Here is a 27,626-nt window from a genome sequence, read left to right as displayed (position 1 = left end):
CGAAGTCTGGTGGTATGGGAAAGAAAGTATTGAGGTATTGGTGGTAGTTAAGGTAAAGGGTAAAGGTTTTCCCCTGACGGAGCTTAGCCTTCTAACTGGCAGCAATTGGATAAAAACAATTATTCCTCTCCCTCTAATTAGGACTTTATTTTTCTTTTCTTTTTGTTGTATGAACGTAGAGGCATGGATGAGGGGTTGTGCTGCCAAGTTTAGTGTTTCTGGGATGTGTAGTTTTGTTGTTTTGTCCTAGGCCGAAATTTCATTACCCTTTTATATATATAGATTGATGGAGTTTCAGGGGGTCAACTGGCATGATGTGCATTGTAGTTCACCCACAACCTTATGCATTTTGTACAAGAGACTGCAAATCAAATTTCGCTGGGAAAGAACAGAGGGGATTATGGCAACTTATAAAGGAGATCGATTTTGGCCAACCACCGAAGAGAAAGCTAGAGATTTCTACAAGAGACTAAAAAAAGATTCATTGGATAACAAGGCCCCAAGTAAAGGAAATCCAAGCAAACAGCTCAGAGATGATATGGTGCAGGAGTGATGGACTTGGGAACCGTCGAAGAAGAGGAAGAAGTGGATAAGGATCAAAAGACAGAAGAAGAAGAGGAAAGAAATTGAAGATGGATTGGAGTTTGAGATGCTACTCAAACAATGTCAATGGACTAAATTGCCCCCAGAAAAGAAATAAAAAAATTTCACAATTAAAGAAGCAGAAGTATCATGTGATTGCTCTACAGGAATCCCATATCTCCCAAAGATTTGTGGCACTACTAACCCAAAAAGCACTAGGAAAGGAATACTATTCGGCAGCATCAGATAAAAAGAAGGGGGTGGTAATATATGTAAAAAACAACATCCCTTCTGAATTAGCCTTTAAAGACACCGAGGGAAGAATAGTTGCCATCCAGATAGAAAGAGGAGGACATAGACTACTAATTTGTAATATATATTCACTGAACGGATCAAAAGGAAAATTTGTAAAGAAATTGAAGGAGCTAATTGGAGACAAAAATTTGATGATCTTATACTCTTAGGAGTGTTAGACAATAACATTGATAGACAAACACAGAGTAAGAAGAAAGGCCAGGAAAACCTAGGTCAATTACCCCAAAGCTTTATAAATGAATACGATTTGGTAGATATATGGAGATTATACCATGGGACAGAGAAGGACTATACATATTTTTCAAGCAGGCATAACAATTGGTCCAGAATTGATATGATTTGGTCAACCAAAATGCTATCCACAAAAATAAATAAGATTATTATATTACCAAGGAAAGACACAAATCATTGTCCACTAGAGTTAAAATTGAATTACAAACCTGGTATGAAAAAATGGAGACTTAATGAAAACCTACTACAGAAGGAAGAAGATATAGAGAAAAATAAAAAACTTCTTAAAGAATATTTCTTGTTCAACACAACAGCGGATGTAGAAGACGGTATTATTTGGGACGCAAGTAGGCTGTCATGAGGGGCAATTTTATTCAACAAAACGCTATAAAAATAAATTAAAAATCAAAAGTCATTAGAAATACATCAAGCAATAGAATTGGCTGAAAAGAATTAGACTACCTTAACAAACAACATCAGCAATTGGAAATGGAACAAAGGGCTAAAGAGTTGAAATTTGTAAAACAGTACCATTTCCAAAATGCAAACAAGCCAGGTAAATGGCTAACACGCACATAGAATCATAGAATCATAGAATCATAGAATAGTAGAGTTGGAAGAGACCTCATGGGCCATCCAGTCCAACCCCCTGCTAAGAAGCAGGAAATCGCATTCATAGAACCCCCGACAGATGGCCATTCAGCCTCTGTTTAAAAGCCTCCAAAGAAGGAGCCTCCACCACAGTCCGGGGGAGAGAGTTCCACTGCTGAACAGCCTTTCTCACAGTGAGGAAGTTCTTCCTAATGTTCAGGTGGAATCTCCTTTCCTGTAGTTTGAAGCCATTGTTCCGTGTCCTAGTCGCACACTAAGGAGGAAAAGACAGGAACAATGGATAACCCAGATAAAAGACGGAACCAAAGTTTATACATCAGAGAAAGAGATTATGGACCAATTTAGCAAATATTTTGGAAACCTATATAAAAGCGACCATATAAATAGAGAAGAAGTTATGCTATACTTAGGGAGACAAAAGATACAAACAGATGATCAAAGGGAGATGCTAAACAAGGACATAACGAAATCGATATTGCTATAAGGAAATTAGATCCCAATAAAGCACCGGGTCCAGATGGCCTAACGCCAATTTACTATAAAAGATTGAAAGATGATTTGATACCCCACTTTCAAAAAGTTATGAATAACGTCCTTCATCAAAAACAGATACCTAAATCTTGGAAAGAAGCTAACATAACCTAAAGACAATTCGGACCCCAATAACATCAAAAATTATAGACCTATTTCCCTTTAAATACGGATTATAAAATCTTTAATTATTGCGGAAAGACTAAAATTATATTTAACAAATTGGATAAAAGAAGAACAATTGGGATTTTTACCAGATAGGAGTATTAAAAACAACGTACGAAGCTTAGTAAATATAATTGAATACTATGAAAGACATAAAGCAAAAAGAAGTAGCTATAATGACGGTTGATGCAGAAAAGGCATTTGACCGTATAAATTGGGATTTATTCAAAATGTTAATGAGATAAATGGATATAGGGAATAATTTTATGAATGCGATACAAGCTATATACAAAGACCAAACAGCAAATATCTGGGTAAATGGTCAATGATCTAACAAAATTAGGGTGGAGAAGGGGACTAGGCAAGGATGTCCCCTATCCCCGCTAATATTTGTAATGTCATTGGAATTACTCCTTAATAATTTGAGAGATGAAGACAATTTAAAAGGCTTAAAAATAGGCAAAGAGACATACAAACTCCGTGCCTTTGCGGACGACTTAGTGTGCATTATAAAGGATCCATTATGTAATATAAAAAAGTGGCTACGGGAAATAGAGGATTTCGGCAAAATATCAGGTTTCAGAATAAATAAAGATAAATCCATGTTATTAACCAAAAATGTATCAAAAGAAAGACAATCCCAGATAAGTGATATTACAGGTATGAAAACGCCAACTAAAATAGAATATCTAGGAATATATCTAACAACAAAGAATTCACAGTTACTCCAAAACAACTACCGTGTTTTCCCGAAAATAAGACAGTATCTTATATTAATTTTTGCTCCCAAAGATGCTCTAGGTCTTATTTTCAGGGGATGTCCTATATTTCCATGAAGAAGAATTCACATTTATTGTTGAACAAAAAAATTGAAAATTTATTATATACTGTACAGTAGTTGTCATCACAAACCAGCATAATCAGTCAAACTGTGAATCCTATCAAGAATTTCTTGTTACTACCATTATTTCCATGTACAACACTCTATGGTACGTACATTTACCAATCCTGTATGCTCTAGTGATCTGTTCAGCAGGCATGCTTCCAAACAAAAACTTTGCTAGGTCCTACTTTTGGGGGAGGCCTTATATTTAGTAATTCAGCAAAACTCTACTAGGTCTTATTTTATGGGGATGTCTTATTTTAGGGGAAACAGGGTATATCAATAAATGGAAAGAAATTTAAAAAAATCTCAAGAATTGGTCTTCATTAAAATTATCCTTATTGGGTAGAATAGCAGTTATTAAAACAAATGTATTACCAAAAATGATATATCTTTTCCAAAACCTTCCAATAATTAGGAACCAGGTTATTTAAAGACTGGAACAAAGATATATCAAAATTTATCTGGAATAATAAGAAACCAAGAATGAATTATACAAATTTGACAGATGCCAAAAATAGAGGGGGTTTAGGTTTACCGAACCTTGCCCTTTACTCGGAAGCCTGCGGATTAGATTGGGTAAGAGATTGGATTAATTTAAGCAATAAGAAAATGTTGACCCTGGAAGGACATGATTTGAGAGTCGGTTGGCATGCGTACCTGTGGTACAACAAAGCACCAATCGAAAAAAATTTCGGCAACCATTTTATCCATTCGGCCTTACTCAAGATCTGGAATAAATATAAACAGAGAATCTATAATAAAAACCCCCTCTGGGTCTCTTCTATGGAGGCACGCCAGAGAAGAGAACTGGGTTGGAACACGTATAGAGATATACTAGAAAAAGAAGGAAAGGAAATAAAATTAAAATCACAGGAAGAATTAAAATTAAAATATGGTAATCTAACCTGGCTCCAGTATTATCAATTAAAAGAAAGCTTCAATAAAGATAAGATTCAGGGATTCGAGGATAAGGTAACACCATGGGATGTAATATTAGACAAGGGAAAGAGGAAAATTGCAAGAATATATAAATTTCTATTGGAATGGAGCACTGAGAAGGAACAAATAAAGGAGTGCATGACAAATTGGGCAAGAGATCTAGGAAGAACTATATTATTAGAGGAATGGGAACTTTTATGGGGGGGGGAATTAAATTATACGTATGCCTATGAATTGAAAGAAAATTGGTGGAAAATGTTCTATAGGTGGCACCTGACCCCAAAAAGGATATCAAAATTTACTAAAGGCAAGAAGATTAAATGCTGGAAATGTGGAAGAGGTGAAGGATCGTATCTACACATGTGGTGGTCTTGTGAGAAGGTAAAACCGTACTGGAGGGAAATCCATGACAATGTCAAAAAAATTTAAAGATAAAAATACCACTACTCCCAGAATTCTTTCTATTGGGCATGACGAATAACCAATGGGGAAAAAAATGAAGACATAATCTTTATACACTTAATAACAAGTGTCAGAATAGTTCTTGCAAGATTATGGAAACAGAAATTAATACCAAGAGTGGAAGAATGGATGAAAAGAATATGGGATATAATGAATATGGACTACCTACCATTCCTGCTATCAACAACACAAAATAAGCCAAAGAAAGGTTAGATTGGACACCGGTAAAGGACTGGATGAAGAAAGAAAAAGTTAGAATATTGTTATAAAGCCCTTAACAAGAAGAAGTATCAACTGTCGACACAAAAAAATGAATACCAACAATATAAATAATACAAATAGTTACGACAACTTTATAGAGAAGAATTGAAGTCAAGAATCGACAACGACCCCGACCCCCCTACCCTTATTACCCCTTTTCCCCTCACTTTCTACCACCCCCTCCCTACCCCCCATCCTTTCTCCCCCCCCCATATTGTCCTAACCCACTAAAGTGGATTTTATTGTTATTTTCAAATTTTAAAAAAAAATTATTTTAAAAAATGACTTTTTCAAATAACACCACATACTAAAGCTAGTTTTTAATAAATGTGTGCACAAAACCTGCGTCGCACCACTAGCAAACAATAGCCTCCCTATCTCATCCACCCATGCAGACCTATTTTGGAGTATTTCGGATTCCTGGATCCTGGGACTTGTCTGAGCCGACTGTGTAATGTATTCTCGGTTTGTACATTAGAGAGATTCTCCATCAAAGCATGCCAGGAAGTGAAATCCTTTGGCAAGAGGCCCGGGAAAAGAGCGAGGCAAGAAACCATCTCTCCTATGAACTGTGACAGCTAATGCCTTCCATGTTGGGGTGCGTTGAATACGTTAGCTTTTCATCCAGAGTGTCATACAGCAGGGGAGTTTACTGATGTTTCAGAGGATGAGGGGATTGATGGGTTTCAAAGTGAAGAGTCTGCCAATGATCAGAGAGAATCACAGATCGAGGAGGTTGTTTGGGATTCCTGTGCTCGTTCCCAGGCAACAGAAACTGAAGACTTCAGTTCCCTTGTGAAATGGCCTTCGGGCGATGGGGAGTTTTCCCGAGAGACAAGATTAGGTTTGAGAATGGAGGGAGTGAAAGACAGACTAATTAGACCAGGGGTCCTCAAACTTTTTAAGTGGAGGGCCGATTCGGCCAATGAAGAAATAGTCCAAAATTAGGATTGTTGTTGTTGTGTGCCTTCAAGGCATTTCATACAGGTCAACCTTGAGTCTAAAGTTTAGGACAGGGGCCAGGTAAATGACCTTGGAGGGCCTTAGTTTGGGGACCCCTGATCTAGACAATCTCATAAGAACATAGGTAAGCAAAGGGACCTCCAAAGACCATCTAGATTGTTTCATAAGACCATTGGTAAGGAAAGGGACCCCCAAAGGCCATCTAGACGGTTGCATAGGACCATAGCTAAGCAAAGAGACCTTCAAAGACCATGTAGACAATCTCATAAGACCATAGGTAAACAAAGAGACCTCCAAAGTCCAGGTAGACTTAGGTCAACCCTAAGTCTAAAGTTTAGGACAGGGACCAGGTAAATGACCTTGGAGGGCCACATCCAGCCCACGGGCCTTAGTTTGGGGACCCCTGATCTAGATGGTCTCATAAGACCATCGGTAAGGAAAGGGGCCCTCAAAGGCCATCTAGATAATCTCATAGGACCATAGGTAAAGAATGTGACCTCCAAAAGCCATCTAGATATTATCATAAGGTTGTAGCTAAGCAAAGAGACCTTCAAAGACCATCCAGACCAGGGGTCCTCAAACTTTTTAAGTGGAGGGCCAATTCATGGTCCCTCAGATTGTTGAGGAGCCGAATTATCATTTGAAAAAAAAAAATGAACAAATTCCTATGATCACTGCACATGTCTTATTTGTAGTGCAAAAAAAAAAACCCCAGCAACAATTACTTATTTATTTATGTATTACATTTATACCCCACCCTCTCTCAACCCGAAGGGGACTCAGAGCGGCTTACAAATTGTATGTACATACAATATATTATATTATTAGCATAGCACAATATTAGCATTATATATTACTATATTGTACTATACCATTATACCGTAATATTATTAGTAATATTACATTTAATATATAATATATAATTAATATTATTCTATTATACAATATTATTATATTGTATTATTATTATTAGCTGCCCTGAGTCCCCTATTGGGTGAGAAGGGCGTGGTAGAAATACTGTAATAAATAAATAAATACATATTATATTGTATTACATTAAAATATTTATTATCAATTTTATATGTATACACAATATTTTTATTACAATATATTATATTATTACCATATCATTCATTTAGAATATTTCATTTACAGTATTGGTAAATGAAAAAACAATACAATATTTAAAAATAAAAATAATTTTAACCAACATACTGTAAACTTATCAGGATTTCAGTGGGAAGTGTGGGCCTGCTTCTGGCCAATGAGATCATCAAGTAGGATTGTTGTTGTGCCTTCAAGTCATTTCAGACTTTGGGCGAGCCTAAGTCTAAAACTAGGGTGGGGGCCAGGTAAATGGCCTTAGAGGGCCGCATCCGGCCCCCAGGCCTTAGTTTGGGGACCCCTGATCTAGACGATCTCATAAAACCATAGGTAAGCAAAGAGACCTCCAAAGACCATGTAAACTTAAGAAAGGGGCCAGGTCAATTACCTTGGAGGACCGCATCCAGACCATGGGCCTTAGACAATCTCATAAGGCCATAGGTAAGCAAAGAGACCTCGAAAGACCAGGTAGACTTAGGTCAACCCTAAGTCTAAAGTTTAGGACAGGGGCCAGGTCAATGACCTTGGAGGGCTGCATCCGGCCCACGGGCCTTAGTTTGGGGACCCCTGAATTAGACTTTCTGAGAGAATCTGTCCTTGAAACCCAGGTGCGTTCGACATGATCTCATGGCTCCTTGGTCGGGCTTAAATGAAGTTGGGTTTACTATGTGTTTCTCAGAGAAGGCAACGTTGTCATTAGGATGGTTTTCCTGTCTTAACTCTCCAGTTTATGATTCAAGTTTCCTATTTTTTGTCTATGTTTCTTGAAGGGTTTTCCTTGTTTGGGATTCCTGTGTTTGTTCCCAGGCAACAGAAAGTGAAGACTTCAGTTCCCTTGTGAAATGGCCTTTGGCTGATGGGGAGTTTTCCCCAGAGGTAAGATTAGGTTTGAGAACGGAGGGAGTGAAAGACAGTCTAATTAGACGTTCTGAGAGAGTCCATGAGAAGAAGCCCAGGTGGGTTTGGTATGATCTCATGGCTTCTTGGTTGGGCTTAAAGTCAAAACTTTCTGCATATATTTCAGATCATAAGTAGTATGATTTTACATAGGATTTGTGCCACATTCGAACAGTAAAGACAAAGTAGATAGTACTACTTATATTCATATTCAGACTGTCACAGCTCAATATGACGGAATCTTGGGAGTTGTAGTTTTGCAAAGTCTTTCGCTTCTGCCCAATCAACAGCTCCCAGGATTCCGTAGCATTGAGCCACAGCGGTTCCAAGTGGTGTCCAACTGCATTCATTGTATGGTGTGATGCAACGTCTCTCCCAAACTACGACTCACGTTTGGTTTTCTAGTGGCAACGAAGGGTCAACCCGCTCGGCCACAATGAGGCCCTGCTCGGGGCTCTGAGACCGTCCGAACTTGGAAACGCTGGCCGGGTGCTTCGTTGGGCGCCAACGCTCTTTGGAAGATGCCGAAGAGGTCCGCTCCCATTCTGGGCTCTCAAATTGCACTGCATTTTGGGAAGACGGTGAGGAGAAGAAAAGGAGACAGAGTCAGAAGGGCAACAACAAAAAGGCCTTTCACAGAGTTAGTGGTCTTGGAGTATAATCCTTGCATTCCAATGTCGGTGTTAGGATTTTCTGGATGTTAGGGAACACTACCCGAACACAACAAAGCATCCAAAATATGCAAAAAAAACCAAAAAAACAGGATACTTATAGTTGAGCATTCAGCTCACAGCAAGCAGAGTGAAGTATTAGTGGCTGTAAAGAATTTAAGCTTAGGAGGCAAGGATGCAGTTCTGTCTTGGAAGGTTTATTTACAAAAATAATAACTACATTTCTTAATAGTAAAGAACTGGGTCCTAGTTACTCTATACTCCAACTCTCTAGGGTTCAAAGAGACTTGGTCAGTGTAGAGTTGAATTCCAACAGTTGGACTACAACTCCCGGTATTCTTCACTCATGTCTGAGAGTAACTAGAGCTGATGGGACCTGCACTCTTTTCAGAGGAGGATACTGTATTGATTTCTTGCACTGATGGGAATGGGAACTGCAACTCCCAGCATTCCTCAGCTGTGGTGGCTAGGACTGATGGGCCTTGCGGTCTTCCCAGAGGAGGATAATATATTGATTCATCTGGGAATTCTAGGTATACTTACACTATAATATTGATATCTTGTAGACTTTAAATAATGTGGAGTCTAATTCAAGAGAGGAAAACAGGGTATAAATATAAAATCTGTTAGGGAAAACTCATCAAAATAGCAGGGCATCCAAAAATACAAACAGGATACTTATAGTTGAGCATTCAGCTCACAGCAAGCAGAGCGGGAAGTGCCTTTCTGTTAGGATTTTCTTAGGGAAAACTACCCAAAAACACAGCAGAGCATCCAAAAATACAAAAAGGATATAGTTGAGCATTCAGATCACAGCAAGCAGAGCGGGAAGTGTTGTGGCCGGAAAAGAATTTAGAGCTTAGGAGGCAAAGATGCAATCATACAAAATACTTATTTACAAAAATAGTAACTATATGTCCTAATAGTAATGAACTGGGTCCTAACTACTCTCTAACTCCATCTCTTCTTGGTTTCTCTAAGCACTACATCTCACCTGACAAACACAAGCAGGGAGAAGTCTCAATACTAAGAAGTGATAGGCTTAGTATTTTCGTTAACTAATTATTCCTCATAGAGGACTGCAGACGGGTAGTGCGGGGTTGAATTCCAACAAGAACGACAACAACATGCCAAACTCCAACCTTGCATGCAGCCCAATGGTCATGAATGCAACAAACAGTAGAGAGAAATAGAAATGCAAGAGAGACGAATAGGTGGGCAAGGAAAGAGAGTTGGGACACAACGTGTGAATTCAGTTTTAAGGCGGGATAGAAAAAAGGCAGTCTTCCCCATGTGGTTCAATTGCAATTCCCATCAGCCTCTGTTAATATAGCTAATGCTATACAGTGGTGGCTGATGGTTTTCATATCAAGGTGCAGCAAGCTTCTTTAGACTTCAGTGTTTTGGATAGATTATTATATGTTAGATCAAAAACCATTGCTGCCAGCCATGAATTAGTTAAAAAGGTAGCATGTGATTACCATGACAACGGTTATGGGCCCAGCACTTTTCCGCTGCGCAACTCTGCATCCCAGAGGAGCGCTCCAAGGAGCTGAACAGGCTCAACATTTAGGACAACTCTACAACTTCTGAACTGAGATATGTCTTTTGTGGTGGCTCACAAAGAGGTTCAGCACCTTGGATGTCACCCCAAAAGAGGTCCAGCAGCTTAGACTGTTTAAAAAGAAAATCCAATAAATCCTCTATTGTCTATCTATGAATCTATATCTATACATATATACATACATCTACTGTCTCTCTCTCTCTCTCTCTCTCTCTCTCTCTCTCTCTCTCTCTCTATATATATATATATATATATATATATATATATATATCGATTCATCCATGTATCTACTGTCTATATATGAATATCTATCCATTCATCCATCTATCTAATCTAGCTAGCTATCTATGAATCTATCTATCCACCCATTCATCTATCTGTCTGTCTCTCTATCCATTCATCCATCCATCCATCCATCCATCCATCCATCCATCTATCTATCTATCCATTCATCTCTCCATCTATCTATCTATCCATTCATCTCTCCATATATCTATCTATGAATGAATCTATGTATCTATCCATCCATCCATCTATTTAATGTCTATCTATCTATCTATCTATCTATCTATCTATCTATCTATCCATCCATCCATCTTAGACTGTTTAAAAAGAAAATCCAAGAAATTGGGAAGAAGGGGAAGTCAATAGACCCAGGTAGAGAAGGGTCTCGGGCCAAAGGGATGTAGGGGAGGGTTCAAAGCAAGACATCACCTTCTGGATCTAGGGCTTCCTCACTCTCCGTGAGTTGTCCTACCGGCGGTGGCCAGGGCAAGACTTTAGCCTCCTGAATGTCTACTGCAGCAGCGGTGGAGAAAGCGGGGAGAGAAAGAGGTCGAGGAGAAGGCGTGGGATGGGGAGGAGAGCGAGAGAAAGTCCACGAGGAGGAGAAAGAAGTGAGCAACAAAGGGAGGGAAGAGGGAGACAAAACCGACATGGTGAGAAGAAAAGAAAAGATCTCATGGCAGACAGACAGATGAAAGGAAGGCAATGACATCCAAATCCACTCTGCCACCACTATGGGAAGATATAACCACTAGCTACTTAGAGAGGAGACCTTTTAAATTTTGTTTTTCTTCTTTCTTCTTGTTTGTTTTTGATGGTAATACATATGACAGAAGCTGAGATGTTTAAAAGAACAATAACACGTTTATTCTGGCACAAAGCGTAATGGTTACAGTAACTTTTTCTTTAGAGGCACTTTGGTTAACAGTTTCAAGGCTAGAATGAGGTGTTTCAAACTTCTTAAAATGTCACGTCTTTCTTTACTGCTCTGAACTGCAGTCACCCTGTGAATTACAATAACAGATTATCTGTTCCTCATCAGGAGACAGACTACCATAAAATAAGTCACCAAACTTATTTTAAATTGACTCAAAAATAAGCATTTGAGTCTCCCTGATCCCTTCAACTGAGGATCAGTCTTCACTGTACCTCATCAGGGCACAGACTAACCGCTTCTTTTTCAAACCTGCACTTCTCCACCAAAACAGCAGTTGGCTCCGCCCCCTTCTCCATGGCAACCAACTCATGAGTGCAGAGTAACTGAAATATTGACCCTTTTAAAACGTAATTAAACATGACATGTGTAAACTAAAAAAATCACACTTCGTTACACATATAATATTAATGGTCTTTGGTGGTCTCTTTCCTTACTGATGGCCTGATGAGATCACCTAGACCAGTGGTTCCCAAACTTATTTGTCCTACTGCCCCCTTTCCAGAAAAAATATGACTCAGCACCCCCTGGAAAGGGGTGTGGCTTAGAGGGGTGGGTGTGGCTCCTTCTCAAGAGGGCAGGGCTGAGCTTCTCCCCTAGTCCAAGATGGGCGGGGAGGTGGGCGGGGCCACAAATGGGCGGCCAGGACTGGGATTGGCGGAGTTACGAGCTCTGAGGAAGGGCTGAGCTTCTATCCCTGTCCTGCAGCGCCTGCCAGGACACAGGGGGCGGGGCTAGAGGAGGGGGCTGGGCCTTTTCCCAAGTGCCTGACGGGGCTGAACCTCTATACCCCGCCCCAGTGTTCTAACAAGCACCTCAGGGGAGGTATACAGAGGCTCAGCCCTATCTCACGCTCTTGGGAAGAGGCCCCGCCCACTCCTCTAGCTCCGCCCCCTGTGTCCTAACAGGCACCTCAGGTGTTCAGCCCTGTCTCTGGCACTTGGGAAGAGACCACACCCCACCCCTAGCCCCGCCCCATTGTCATAAGTGCCATCACTGCCCCCCTGGATCACTGCAGTGCCCACCAGGGGGTGGTAGCGCCCACTTTGGGAATCTAGATGTCCTTTGAGGGTCCCTTTCCTTATCTATGGTCTTCTGAAGGCTTCATGAGATCATCTAGATGGCCTTTGGAGGTCTCTTTGCTTACCTATGGTCTTATGAGATCGTCTAGATGGTCTTTGGAGGTCTCTTTGCTCACCTATAGTCTTATGAGATTGTCTAGATGGTCTTTGGAGGTCTCTTTGCTCACCTATGGTCCTATGAGATGCGGCCCATCGAAGCCATTTATCCGGCCCCCATGATGGCGGCTCCCTCCTCCGCCTTTCTTGCCTCCTCCCTCACCTGTTGCGCGCCTTCTAAAGATTTGCTTGTTTATAATGGTATTTTAATTATTATTTAATTAATAATTTACTAAGGGGTGCTTTGCCAGTGCTTTTGGTGCACAAAGGTAAAAGGGGGTTGGACTAAATGGCCCTTTTCCAATTCTCTTTATTATTATTATTATTATTATTATTATTATTATTATTATTATTATTATTGGCACAAAGACACAGCAAACGAGATCTCTCTCTCTCTCTCTCTCTCTCTCTCTCTCTCTCTCTCTCTCTCTCTCTCTCTCTCTGCTGGATTTCATATCACAAAATCACAAGTTGAACACTTCCCCGGCATTTAGGACTGTGTGATGTATGATGATGATGATGATGATGATGATGATGATGATGATGATGATGAAACGTAGAAGAGGGTTGGACAAGATGGTCCAAGGTGTCTCTTCCAACCCTCTTTATTATTTTTATTATGATTATGATTATTACAGTAGAGTCTCACTTATCCAACACTTGCTTATCCAACGTTCTGGATTATCCAACGCATTTTTGTAGTCAATGTTTTCAAAACATCGTGATATTTTGGTGCTAAATTCGTAAATACAGTAATTACTACACAACATTACTGCGTATTGAACTACTTTTTCTTTCAAATTCGTTGTAAAACATGATGTTTTGGTGCTTAATTTGTAAAATCATAACTTAATTCAATGTTTAATAGGCTTTTCCTTAATCCCTCCTTATTATCCAACATATTTGCTTATCCAACATTCTGCTGGCCCGTTTATGTTGGATAAGTGAGACTTTACTGTATTAACATTGAGGCTGTATTTCTTCCCGTTTGGTTTTTTTTACTTCAAAATAAAAGATGTGCAGTGTGCATAGGAATTTGTTTATAGAGCTTTTTTCAACTATAGTCCAGCCCTCCAACGGTCTGAGGGACCGTGAATTGGCCCCCGGTTTAAAAAGTTTGGGGACCCCTGGTCTAGACGGCCTGGTCTAGAACATCCACAGTCCCGACAGATAAGAGACTTGCAGGGAAGAGACATACCTGCAAAAGCGCGAGAGATGTGGTTCTTCTTCCACTCCCACGGCTGGTCGTATTCGTCCGCCGGCCGCTCGTCGTCCTGCGGCAAGCGGCTCTCGCGGGGCTGCTCCAGGGACGGGTCCTCCGGGTCCGCCTCCGCTTCCTTCTCTTCGTAGGGAGTGTCATACAGCTGCAAGCCGATCCGGGATTTCTTCACCCGCCGCTCGTCCCAGTTGCTTTTGCGCTGGAAATCTGGAGGGCAATTCAAGACAAGATTGAGCTGCTGGGAATGTTTACAGTTATTTATTTACCTAAATTTCCTAATCGACAGATGCAACTGTCTTTTGGGCTGCTTAGGTCAACAGCAAGCTAGACTATTAATGGTTGGGAGCTCACGCCGACGCAGGCTGGCTTCCAATAATAATAATAAATGAAATATAGAGTCGTGGATACAGAGCAGTGTATACAAAGGTTTGCAAGATCAAGTCAGGGAGTGTTGTCGTTTTTTAACTTTGAGTATGTTTTAATGGATTTTGAATGTGAATTTTAAATACTGTTTATATTTAATTCTGTTTTAATGTTTGCATATTTGTATATTTTAAATTGCATGCTAATGTTTTGATGTTAAGCTGCTTTGGGAGAGATAAAGCGGGGTATAAATACAACAACTACAATAACAGTAATGTTGAGTCATGGTTACAGTCCGGGACAGGGGCTTAACCATCTGTGGGGAGTGCTTTCATTGTGTTTTCTTACCAGGCAGAAGAGAGTTAGACTGGATGGCCCTTGAGGTCTCTTCCAGCTCTAGGATTCTATCACATTATTATTATTATTATTATTATTATTATTATTATTAGCGAAGTCTTGTCTGTTGAAGAATTCCAGACAGGAATCAATCAGGGGGCAGCTAACAACTCTGAACAAAGGATTCCCCCAGGCCAGGACATGAAGCTTGCAAGGCCATTTAATGCTAACCAAGGTGATTAATTACAATATTCAAACTGGCCTCCAACAGACAAGAGTTCTTTCCTCCACCCAGAACCTTCCACAGATATATAAACTTTCCTGGCTTAGTTTCTCCACATAGCTCACAACTTCTGAGGATGCCTGCCATAGACGTGGGCAAAACGTCAGGAGAGAATGCTTCTGGAACACGGCCATACAGCCCGGAGAACACACACCAACCCTGTGATTCTGGTCATGAAACCTTCAACAAGACAAAGGAGATATTCTCAGAGTTCAAGATAAGGCCTCGAAGGCCAGGTGTCTTCGACATGACTTCATGGGTCCTGGATGGGCTGAGATTAAGTCTTTACATACTTTTGAATTTTGGATTACTGCTATTTTATACTTTCTATTCTACTGACCCTTTTGGACTTGCCCCTTTCCCCCTTTTTATCTGCTTGCTTTAATAAATATACCGTATATACTCGATTTTAAGCCGACCCGAATATAAGCCAAGGCACCTAATTTTACAACAAAAAACTGGGATAACTTATTGACTCGAGTATAAGCCGAGGGTGGGAAATGCAGCAGCTACTGGTAAATTTCAAAATAAAAATAGATACCAATAAAATTTCATTAATCCAGGCATCAGTAGGTTAAATGTTTTTGAATATTTACCATATTTCAAAGAAAAACAATAAACTAGCTCTATAAGTGGAAAAGTAGGGGCAACAAAAACAATATGGTATCAACAATAACATAATAATAATAATAATAATAATAATAATAATAATAATAATAATAATAATAATAAACTTCATTTGGATCCCACCCTATCTCCCCATGGGGACTCAGTCCGGCTTCCAACATAGTAACAGGCAAACATTCAATGCTTATATAAACAATGCAGAGCTAGATATAGATCTATAATTATAGATATTAATTTCACATATGAATTTTCCCCTGAAACGTTTGCAAATCCCCCCTCTCTACTATGTATGTGTGTTTGCATTTCCCCTGCAATATTTGCAAGCCATATATATAGATAGGTAAGAACATATCTATCCAGACATCTCTCTTTATATAGAAAATTATATCTATATAGGATTTGCAGAGACTTGCAATTCAGTTATAAAAAATAATGTATATGTATGGCTACAGATACACAGGTACATGGATGTATACATACAAAGGATTTGCAAAGACCTGCAAACATATGAGGGGAAAATTCATATATAAAATTAATGTACAGTAGAGTCTCACTTATCCAACATTCTGGATTATCCAACACATTTTTGTAGTCAATGTTTTCAATACATCATGATATTTTGGTGCTAAATTCATAAATAAAGTAATTGCTACATAGCATTACTGCGTATTGAACTACTTTTTCTGTCAAATTTGTTGTATAACATGATGTTTTGGTGCTTAATTTGTAAAACCACAACCTAATTTAATGTTTAATAGGCTTTTCCTTAATCTTTCTTTATTATCCAACATATTTGCTTATCCAACGTACTGCTGGCCCGTTTACGTTGGATAAGTGAGACTCTACTGTATATAGATAGATACAATTATAAAGGTACATAGGGATTGCAAAAGCTTGCAAGGGGTTAATGCCTATATATCTGTAGAAGAATTTAACAAATATTTCAGGGGAAAATGGCTTTTATAAGATTAATAGATATAAATATTTCTTCTTCCTGACTTGCAAGGGAAGGATCTCTGGATGCCAACACTTTCCCTTTTCCAAACATTACCTTGCAAGGGTGTTTTTTTTCTTTGCAAAACATTCCCTTGCTTAAGAGCGAGGGAGGCTTTAGAAAAGATAACACTGATAAGGGAGGGTAAGATGAGAGATAAATATGTCACATATCGCAAGATTAATGAATATATATTTTTCTTCTTCCTGACTTGCAAGGGTGTCTCTCTTTTCAAAACATTCCCTTGATTAAGAGCGAGGGAGGCTTTGCAAAAGAAAACACACTGATAAGGGAGGAGAAGAGAGAAATAGATCAAATATTGCAAGCAATAGCGTGCAGGCTCCAAGTATATATGGTAATTGGGAACTGCCCTAGCAACTGTGAGGGAACTCAGGGCTATAAATCAGAAGCAGGAGTAGTCAGCTTTTGCTGGTAATAAACAAATCTATCCCTTAAGAACCAAATGGGATTCCAGTCGTCATTGTTGTCCTCGCCAAAGTCGCAATTGGAATGCATTTTAGTTTGGTTACCAGAGGAGGAAAGAGGATTTCTTTTCACCGGCTGTGTATCTCAAGCGTGTTATTTCCGCATCATCCGCTCGCTCACTTACCTGCCACCACTTTCTGGGCCTCGTAGGGCTCCATGTACCCATTATTCTCGGCGGCCACCTGCTCCTCCCCGTCTTCTTTGGCCTCCCGGTGTGCGTCGAATGGGTCCGAGTATTCGCTCTCCCCGGGGGGCTGCGGGAAGGGGAGAGTTCGGATTTGTCAAAAGAGGGGTCTTCAAAAGGCATTGCAAATAGACAGAAAGGGAGATGAACAAACAGACAAAAACAAATAGAAATAGAGAGAGATGGGATGACAGAGCGGTTGCTTTAATCTAGGATAGTTTGGCTTCCAATTCCATTCTCCAAGAGAGCCAAAGAGACAGATAAGGCAAAGAAAGAGACAAAACAACAGATGGATGGAAGGGGTATATATATATATTCTGCTTTTCTCCCAAAATGCTTGATGCATAGGTTAAAAACAACTAGGGTTTTTTAAAAAAATCCAAACAAAATAGAATTATTAAATCACAGCTACTAATTTAAGACATAGTTTAATTGCTACATTTTCCAAAGGGTTCCATACTTCGCACGTTAACAACACAACCGTTCAATGCTAAGGCTTCCCCGTCTGCGCAGGGCGACAAAGGGGAGAGAAAGGGGTAATTGCTTGGAGAAGAAGCCGGTTGCTTATTTCCATACACTTCTTCGGCTTCTCTAAACATTTTTCCATCTCTGCAGGCGGCGTGAGTGCATTTAATGCACCATCAGAGAGAGAGAAATGGGAGGAAAAGAGCCGCAATTAGGGCCGGAAGGAGAACACATTTCGAGAGAGATGGGAAGGAGAGGGTCCTCCAGGGAGGAAGGAGGAAGCCGACTCAGCCTTTCTTTCCAGCATCAGCAAAAGAAGACGAGCGAGCGGAGGGCAAGGTGATTGAGCCCGAGCCCAGATGGACTAATGGCCCGGTTGCAGGAAAGCCTCCTGAGGCCACAACGCCTCCCGCTGACTTGTCCGGTCTCATCAAGCCAAAGGGTTCCCTTTGGTTTGCCAGCCCATAATTTTGACATTGTTGCTGGGTGTTCTTAAATATTTACATAAACAGATGGATGGATATCTATTATCTGTCTATCTATCTATGAATTTATCAATCAATCAATCCATACATCTACTGTCTATTTATCTACAAATCTATCCATCTATTCATATATCTATCTATCTAGTGCCTATCTATTTATCTATGAATCTATCTATCATCTATCTACCTATCTACCTTTGAATCTATTTATCTATCCACTCATCTGTCCATACATTCATCTATCTATCTATCTATCTATCTATCTATCTATCTACCTATGAATTAATCTATCTATCCATCCATCCATTCATCTACTGTCTATCTATCTATCTATCTATCTATCTATCTATCTATCTATCTATCTATCCAATCATCCATCTATGAATCTATCTATCCATCCATCCATCCATCTATCTACTACCTACCTACCTACCTGTGAATCTATTTATCTATCCACTCATCTGTCCATACATCTATCTATCTATCTATCCATCCATCCATCTATCCATCCATCATCTACTGTCTGTCTGTCTGTCTGTCTACCTTTGAATCTATTTATCTATCCACTCATCTGTCTGTCTGTCTATCTATCTATCTATCTATCTATCTATCTATATCTATGTATCTATCTATGAATTAATCTATATCTATCTATCTATCTATCTATCTATCTATCTATCTATCTATCTATCCAACCATCCATCTATGAATCTCAACAGATGGCCATCCAGCTTCTGATTATTATTACTACTACTATTACCATCATCATCATCGTCATCCAACCTCCTTTTGCCAGGCAAGGAGGCACCATCTGATCCCTCCCAACAGATGACCACCCAGCCTCTGATTATCATCATCATCATCATCATCCAACCTCCTTTTGCTAGGCAGGAAGGCACCATCCAATCTCTCTCGACAGATAGCCATCCAGCCACTGTTGTTGTTATTATTATTATTATCATCATCATTCTACCCCTTTCTGCCAGGAAGGAAGGCACCATCTGATCCCTCCCAGCAGATGGCCATCCAGCCTCTGATTGTCATTATCGTCATCATTCAACTTCTTTTTGCCAGGCAGGAAAACACCATCTGATCCCTCCCAAAAGATGACCATCCAGCATCTGATTATCATCATTATCACCCAACCTCCTTTTGCCAGGCAGGAAGGCACCATCTGATCCCTCTTGACAGATAGCCATCCAGCCACTGATATTATTATTATTATTATTATTATTATTATTATTATTATTATTATTATCATTCAACCCCTTTTTGCCAGGCAGGAAGGCACCATTCCGATCCCTCCCAGCAGATGACCATCCAGCCTCTGATGTTGATGATGATTATGATTATTGTTGTTGTCATTGTTATTATTATTATTATTATTATTATTATTATTATTATTATTCAACCCCCTTCTGCCAGGAAGGATGGCACCATCTGATCCCTCTCAACAGATAGCCATCCAGCCACTGATATTATTATCATCATCATCATCCAACCTCCTTCCGCCAGGCAGGAAGGTACCATCTGATCCCTCTTGACAGATAGCCATCCAGCCACTGATATTATTATCATCATCATCATCCAACCTCCTTCCGCCAGGCAGGAAGGCACCATCTGATCCCTCTTGACAGATAGCCATCCAGCCACTGATATTATTATTATTATTATTATTATTATTATTATTATTATTATTATTATTTTATTATGACACAGCAAACAAAATAGATATGCTGGAATTCGTATCACAAAATCACAAGTCAAACACTTCCCAAGTGTCTAGGACTGTGTGATGTATTTTGGGATGATGCGTGCAGATTAGGGTTGTCCATATGTTCGTAAAAATTCTCCTTCCGTAATTATTTCGTATTGTTCCGTTTTTTTGAAACGAGTATTGAAACGTTTTCCCTGGGCGCAACTGGCAATGTAATACGATCCATCATTGGCCCATTCTGTAATTGTGTCTTAAAATTTTCGTTAATTTTTTTCCTCCAAAAAAATTTTTTTAAATATTTTTTAAATATTATCATTATTATTTTTTGTTTCTGCGACCTAACATGAACGGGAGCCTAGCGCAGCCTAACATGGCTCCCGCTCCCTGCCAATCAGAGTCTTCCACGATGGCTAAAAAAGGTGGGGGCTAGCGTCCTCCGCGTCCACGTGTAGAATCGCTATAAAAATCGCCTCCGCACGGAGCCAAGCCATTCTGGGTTGGGATACCGAGGAGAGAGGGTGGTTCGCGCGCGCCGTGAAGCTGAGAGGGCAAAGTGACTGGGGGTAGAGGGTCGCTGCAGTGCTTAGATATTGTGTTGGGGGGAAATTGGCTTGGGGCTTGGGGCAGAGTCCTTGCTGTGGATGTTGGGAATTTTTTTTTCCAAAGGAGTCTGCGTCCCTCCCTGCTAGTGCTGAGCTTTGGGTTGGTTCCTTCTCCTGAGGTAGACCTTTTGCCTTTCTATTTTTCCTTTTTTGGAATAAAGCAATCACCCCATAAGCCTTTCTTTCCAAGCCTTAAAAGGAGGGAGCTTGAAAATTATAGTTTTCTAAGCACATCTGCTTCCCTGTAAGCGCTGAGCTTCCCTCACGCTTCGTTTATAATCCCAAGCCCCCGGGCTGAGTGTTATTGCATCAATTACAAAGACACACATAGCTTTCAAACTTAAAAGGGTACATTGGAAGTAATAGTTTCCAAAGGACGTGGGGCACCCGCCAAGGCATTGCTTCCCTCACGCTCCATTTCTATTCCCAAGCCTTGGGCTGAGTTTTATTTCTGCAATCACAAAGTCAGACATTGATTTGACTCAATGGAGGGTCCACAGCAATTTATAGTTTCCAAAGGACGTTGCCAATCCTGTCACGGCATTGCTTGGCGTGTGCTGCATTTCTAATCCAAAGTCTACACAAGTAGAAGAGGGACTTTTACAGTGATAAGAACCCAATTGAACAGGAAATAAGACTTTCAAACCGGGAACAGGTTTCTTCAAATATTGAAAAATAGTGTATTATAAAAAGTTATGAAAATTCGCCAAAAACCATAGGAGACAGGAAACATTCTGCAATTTGTTGAGCAAAGAGTGTGGAATGTGTTCTCCCACTGTACCAAATTTGATGAGAATAGCTCAAGAAATGAGGGCGGGAGACCCCCAGAAAAGTCCCCCCCCCCCGGTTTCCTGTTTTTTGGCGATTGCGCATGAGCGTCCGCCATTTTAGAAACATTTTAGAAACATTACGAATTTTCGGAAATATCCGAAAATTTTGGGTGAAACATTTAGAAATAATTTCTACATCGAAGAGCCGGCACCCCCTACTTTAGAAACGAGAATTGAAACATTTTTTCCATCGATCGGACAAGCCTAGTGCAGATCCCAGGAGGGTGGCCTTTTGCAGTTGGCAGATTGTGATTTTTTATTAGTATTATTATTATTATTATTATTATTATTATTATTATTATTATTCAACCCCTTTCTGCCAGGAAGGAAGGCACCATCTGATCCCTCCCAGCAGATAACCATCCAGCCACTGATATTATTATTATTATTATTATTATTATTATTATTATTATTATTATTATTATCATCATCATCATCATCATCATTCAACCCCTTTCTGCCAGGCAGGAAGGCACGATTCCGATCCCTCCCAGCAGATGGCCATCCAGCCTCTGATGATTATATTATTAATAGTAGTAGTAGTAGTATGTTGTTGTTGTTGATATTCAACTTCCTTCTGCCAGGAAGGATGGCACCATCGGATCCCTTCTGACAGATGGCCATCCAGCCTCTTCTTATTTTAAGCGGCTTGGCTGGTGCTGTACAAAATGGACCAACATCACAATAGAATAAGGGACTCTTGGAAGGGACCCCTGAAGGGCATCTAGTCCACCTCCCGACCGGTGACAGCAAAAATAGAGGCAGTCCATTCCACCGCCAAGCCTGACATCTGTCCAGAGCCGGCCCTAGGTAATTTTCAAGTGTAGGCGAACAGAATTTCGCCGACCCCCAAACCAATCACCGAAAAATAAAAGCGTTGGATAAGTGAAAATGTTGGATAATGAGGGATTAAGGGAAATCAAATTACATTAAAATTTTACAAACTAAGCACCAAAACATCATGTTTTACAACAAATCAACAGAAAAAGCAGTCTTGACTGCGCCCCTGTATGTTTTGCCCCACAGGCGACTGCCCAATTCGCCTCACTGTTGAACCGCCTCTGCGCTCAGAGCCAAGGGTGGCCTACCTGGTCTGGCGAGTTTTCCACCTCCTCATCCAGCAGCGCCTTGCTCTTGTTGAGGTCAGCGGCGTCCACTTTGATGAGCCGGTGTTTGGGCGAGCCGTACTTGCCCTCCGAGGGGACGTTGGGGGAGCTCCCTGGGTCAGCCTCGTCATCCTCGTAAGGATCCTCAAAGTCCAAGCTCTTCTGGGCCCGGTAGGCTTTGAGGATCTCGCTCTCGCTGTAGTCCGGCTTGGGGGGCTGCGGGGGAGGCCGGCGGCCCCCAAAGCTCAGGTAGTCCTTCAGCCACTTGGCCATCGAGGCCCCGGGTCCAAGGGTCAAGGGCTTTGTAGTCCTGCCTCACGCCGAGATGGGATTTGTAGTCCAAGTTAAGAGGAGCCCGTCTTCTCCTCCGTGAACCCTGCCATAAAGAGAAAAAGAGTCCTTCCGGGTGAGAAGGGCGGGATAGAAATATTTGAAATAATAATAATAAATAAAAAGGTTGAAATTACTATTATTATTATTATTATTATTATTATTATTATTATTATTATTATTGATAATAAAAAACACATGTAATACAATATTAGTAATATAACAATAATAACTAATGACCATTCATCATTCACTGCACCCTCGCAGTGATGTTGACCGGATATATCTACCTAGAATATCAGGGGGCAGAGGACTCTTACAAGTCAAACAAGCAGTCAAGGAAGAAGGACATGCCCTGGCAGAATATGTAAAGCCAAGTGAAGAACCTGCTTTGATTGAAGACAAAAATCAGAAACTCCTCAAAGCACAGCAGACAAAAAACCAGTACAAGAAAACTGCACTACAAACTAGAGGTGATGGCTGGCACAACAAAACATTGCATGGAAAGTTCCTTAACAAAATTGAAGGAAAAGCTGATAAGGAGAAGACCTGGCTCTGGCTCACGAATGGGACCCTGAAGAAGGAGACAGAAGGCCTGATCCTTGCAGCCCAGGAGCAAGACATCAGAACAAAGGCAATTAAGGCCAAGATCGAAAAATCAGCTGATGACCCAAAATGCAGACTGTGCAAGGAAGCTGACGAAACCATTGATCATATCCTCAGCTACTGTAAGAAAATTGCACAGACAGACTACAAACAGAGGCACAACTATGTGGCCCAAATGATTCATTGGAACTTATGCCTCAAGTCCCACCTCCCAGCAGCAAAGAACTGGTGGGATCACAAACCTGCAAAAGTATTGGAAAATGAGCACGCAAAGATACTGTGGGACTTCCGAATCCAGACTGACAAAGTTCTGGAACACAACACACCAGATATCACAGTTGTGGAAAGTAAAAGATTTGGATCATTGATGTTACCATCCCAGGTGACAGTCGCATTGACGAAAAACAACAGGAAAAATTCAGCCGCTCTCAGGACCTCAAGACTGAACTTCAAAGACTCTGGCAGAAATCAGTGCAGGTGGTCCCGGTGGTGATGGGCACACTGGGTGCCGTGCCAAAAGATCTCAGCCGGCAATTGGAAACAATAGACATTGACAAAATTACGATCTGCCAACTGCAAAAGGCCACCCGACTGAGATCTGCAGCATCATCCGAAAATACATCACACAGTCCTAGACACTTGGGAAGTGTTCAACTTGTGGTTTTGTGATACGAAATCCAGCATATCTATCTTGTTTGCTGTGTCATAAAATAATAATAATAATAATAATAATAATAATAATAGGCAGTAAGATCACCTAAAGCTTCAGAGATCTTCTGTTCCATCGTTTCAAAGCTCCCTGCTTGAGCGGATAATAAGTAAATCAATATACTATAATAATAATAATAATAATAATAATAATAATAATAATAATAATAATAACAAATGATCACATGTAATATAATATTAGAAATATAATAATAATAAATGATAAGGATAATAAGTAAATCAATGTAATATAATAATAATATTATTGATAATAAACACATGTAATATAATATTAGTAATATAATAATAATAATAATAATAAATGATGATAATAAATATATCAATGTAATATAATAATAATAATAATAAGGATGAGAAATATATCAATGTAATCATAATAATTTCTCAAGTCGCTCCTGACACACACAAAAATCATAATAATAATAATGTCCCATTCAACGCTGCAAGACTTAGATTTGAATATTAAATAAATAAATCAATAAATCTATTGGGTAAACTGTCCTAATTTCAGACAAATAACAATAATAATAAATGATAAATACATGCTATAATATTAATAAAATATAATAATGATAATGATAATATATGATAAAGACATGACATAGTATTAATAAAGTATAATAATAATAATAATAATAATACAAATGAGGATAAAAATAAATGATAAATACATGCCATAATATTAATAAAATATAATAATAATGATAATGATAAAAATAAATGATGAATGCATGCTGCAATATTAATAAAAATATTATTATTAATGGTGATAAAATAAATAATAAATACATGCCATAATATTAATAAAACTATAATAATAAATAATGATAATAAATGATAAATACATGCCACAATATTAATAAAAATATAATAATAATAATAATAATAATAATAATAATAATAATAAATGATAAATACATGGCACAATACTAATAAATATATAATAATAAATAATGATAAAATAAATACATTGCCACAATATTAATAAAATATTATAATAATAAATGATAAATACATGCCACAATATTAATAAATAATAATAATAATAATAATAATAATAATAATAATAATAATAATAATAATAATAATAATTTGTAAATACATGCCACAATATTATACAAATATAATTATAGTCATAATAATCATAATAATGTCAACCCTGGGAGATTGACTGTAGAATAAACATCCCTAGCTTCAGACAAGAAATAATGGTAATAGTCATAGTAATTAGAACGTCGGTAGTGACAGTATAGTAATTATTTATACTAAATAAAGGCAATAACAGTTATCATCATAATGTCCAAAGGTTTGCTTTTGAGTAAACTCTCCAAGGATCAGATAACAGATAGAAAAATGACTTGTTTGAACACATTCTGGGCTGATTTGTTTAGACTTTCCATTGTCAATAGAGAACCTTCCTTGTAAGGTTTGAGATAAAAAGCAATATATAAAAAGTGAGAGAGAAATATATGTATAAATGGAGCAAACCCTGCAGCCCAGGATCCATACCTTGTGCCTTTCAGCTCCATCTGTCTCCTTTCAAAGTCGTCTCCATCTGTTTTCTCTCCTTCTTTAGGAAACAAAGTTCCGGCTCTTTGGATTGGGGAGAAAAAACCGCCTTTTTAGGGGGAGACTTGACTCCAAAGAGCCATTGGCAACATCCCTTTAGGAGTGTGGTTGTGGGGCCTTTGTTTGCCTTGGAAGCAAAAGAGAGAAAAGCTCAGTTTAGTCCCAAAGGTGGAGGAGGAGGATTCTGCGGGTTTGGTCTGAAAGGGAGAGCGAAAGAAAGAAAGAGAAATAGAGAAAGAAGGAGAGAAAGTCCAGCAGGGAGGGAGGAAGGCAGCATCCCATAATAAGGCCAGTCTCAGTCTGGCTGCTCCATTGATCTGCTGGGAAGGAGGGAGGGAGGGAGGGAGGGAGGGAGGGAGGGAGAAAGAGGGGGAAGGAAAGGAGGAGAAGAAAGAAGGAGGGAAGGGGAGAGATGAAAAGAGAGAGGGAGGGAAAGAGGGAACGGAAGGAAGAAAGGGAAAGGAAGGATGAAGAGAGAGAAGGAGAGAAGGGAAGGAAGGGAAGGATGAAAAGAGGGAGAAAAGAAAAGGATGAGAAGAGAGAAGTAGAGAGGGACAGAAGGAGGGAGAGAGAAAGGGAAAGGAAGGATGAAGAGAGAAAATGAGGGAAAGAGTGAGTGAAAGACAGGGAAAGGAAAGATAAAGAGAGAGGGAGGGAAAGAAAGGAAGGGAAGGATGAGAAGAGAAAAAGGAGAGAAGGATGAGAGGGAGCAAAAGAGGGAGAGAGGGAGAAAAAGAAGGAAAGGAAGGATGAGAAGAGAGAAGGATGAGGAGGGAGAGAAAGAGGGAGTGAAAGAAAGAAAGGGAAAGGAAGGAGGAAGAGAGGGAGAGAAGGGAAGGAAAAGAAGGATGAGGAGAGAGGGCGGAAAGGAAGGGAAGGAAAGGAGAGATGAAAAGAGGGAAGGAAGGAAGAGAGAAGGAGAGAAGGATGAAGAAGAAAGAAGAAAGGATGAAAGAAGAAAGGAAAGGATGAAAAAGGGAGAAGTAGAGAGGGAAAGAAGGAGAGAGAGAAAGGGGATGGAAGGATGAAAGAGGGAGAGAAGGAAAGGAAGGGAAGGATGAAAAGAGAAAAGGAGAGAGGGCCAGAAGGAGGCAGAAAGAAAGGGGGAGGAAAAGAGTGAGTGAGTGAAAGAAAGGGAAAGGAAGGATGAAGAGAAAGAGGGGAAAGGAAAGGATGAGAAGAGAGAAGGGAAGGAAGGAAAGGAAGGGAAAGATGAAAAAAGAGATGAGAAGGAAAGGATGAGAAGTAGAGAGGGACTGAAGGAGAGAGAGAGAGAGATAGGGGAAGGGATGAAGAGAGAGAGGGAGGGAAAGAGTGAATGAAAGACAGGGAAAGGAAGGATGAAGAAAGAGGGAGAGCAGGAAAGAAAGGGAAGGATGAAAAGAGAAAAGGAGAGGATGAAAAGAGAGAAAGATGTAGAGAGGGAAAGAGAGAGAGAGAGAGTGGGGAAGGGGATGAAAGGAGAGGGGAGGGAAAGAGTGAGTGAAAGAAAGGAAAAGGTGATGAAGAAGATAGAGATGATGAAGAAAGAAGGTGATGGTGGCGATGATAGGTGTTGATGATGAAGATGGTGATTATGAAGATGATAATGGAGGTGATGATGGTGATGATGGTGATGGTGCTGATGATGTGGTGATGCTGGTGGTGATGGTGAAGGTGGTGGTGGTGAAGATGGAGGTGATGATGAAGATGGTGATGGTGTGATGATGGTGGTGGTGATCGTGATGATGAAGATGATGGTGCTGATGATGTGGTGATGATGGTGTTGATGATGAAGATGGTGATAGTGGTGATGATAGTGTTGATGATGGTGATGATGATGGTGATGATGAAGATGGTGATGATGATGGTGTTAATGATTATGGTGATGATGGTGCTGCTAATGATGACTGTGATCATGATGAAGGTGATCGTGATGATGGTTGCTGTCATGCCAATGGAAATCAGAACAAAGCAAGGAGTTCTCTGGATGATTTCCATGTCGACAACAATATTTATTACGGTCCATGGACTCACCCGTGAACAAATTATCCCAAATTAATGGTTTCAAGTCATACCCTTAGATGTGGATCAGAAATGCCCAAGGTCTCCAAGTTCCCAACGTCAATCAGGAGC

At 39.8% G+C, this 27,626-nt stretch overlaps 1 protein-coding gene across 6 annotated transcripts in view; it reads right to left on the bottom strand.

The window, feature by feature from the left end:
- Nucleotides 1-27,626, bottom strand: part of shd (Src homology 2 domain containing transforming protein D) — a 70,421-nt gene that overhangs the window by 11,777 nt on the left and 31,018 nt on the right. For 2 of the 6 annotated variants that reach the window (XM_062959168.1, XM_062959169.1), the window contains 7 exons: nt 27,569-27,626; nt 25,452-25,638; nt 22,260-22,653; nt 17,013-17,142; nt 13,779-14,006; nt 10,898-10,981; nt 8,340-8,511 (listed from right to left, as the gene is read on the bottom strand). The exon at nt 27,569-27,626 is cut by the window's right edge. In XM_062959168.1, coding sequence (XP_062815238.1) covers nt 8,340-8,511; nt 10,898-10,981; nt 13,779-14,006; nt 17,013-17,142; nt 22,260-22,550 — 905 coding nt within the window. In that variant the 5' untranslated portion in view covers nt 22,551-22,653; nt 25,452-25,638; nt 27,569-27,626. Of the gene's footprint in view, nt 1-8,339; nt 8,512-10,897; nt 10,982-13,778; nt 14,007-17,012; nt 17,143-22,259; nt 22,654-25,451; nt 25,639-27,567 lie in introns of those variants that run through there. The other 4 variants (XM_062959170.1, XM_062959171.1, XR_010000090.1 and 1 more) reach the window with 4 other exon arrangements.

The sequence above is a fragment of the Anolis carolinensis genome, unplaced genomic scaffold, assembly GCF_035594765.1.
Source record: "Anolis carolinensis isolate JA03-04 unplaced genomic scaffold, rAnoCar3.1.pri scaffold_7, whole genome shotgun sequence".
Classification (NCBI taxonomy): domain Eukaryota; kingdom Metazoa; phylum Chordata; class Lepidosauria; order Squamata; family Dactyloidae; genus Anolis; species Anolis carolinensis.
This window is presented reverse-complemented; position numbering and strand designations above follow the sequence as displayed.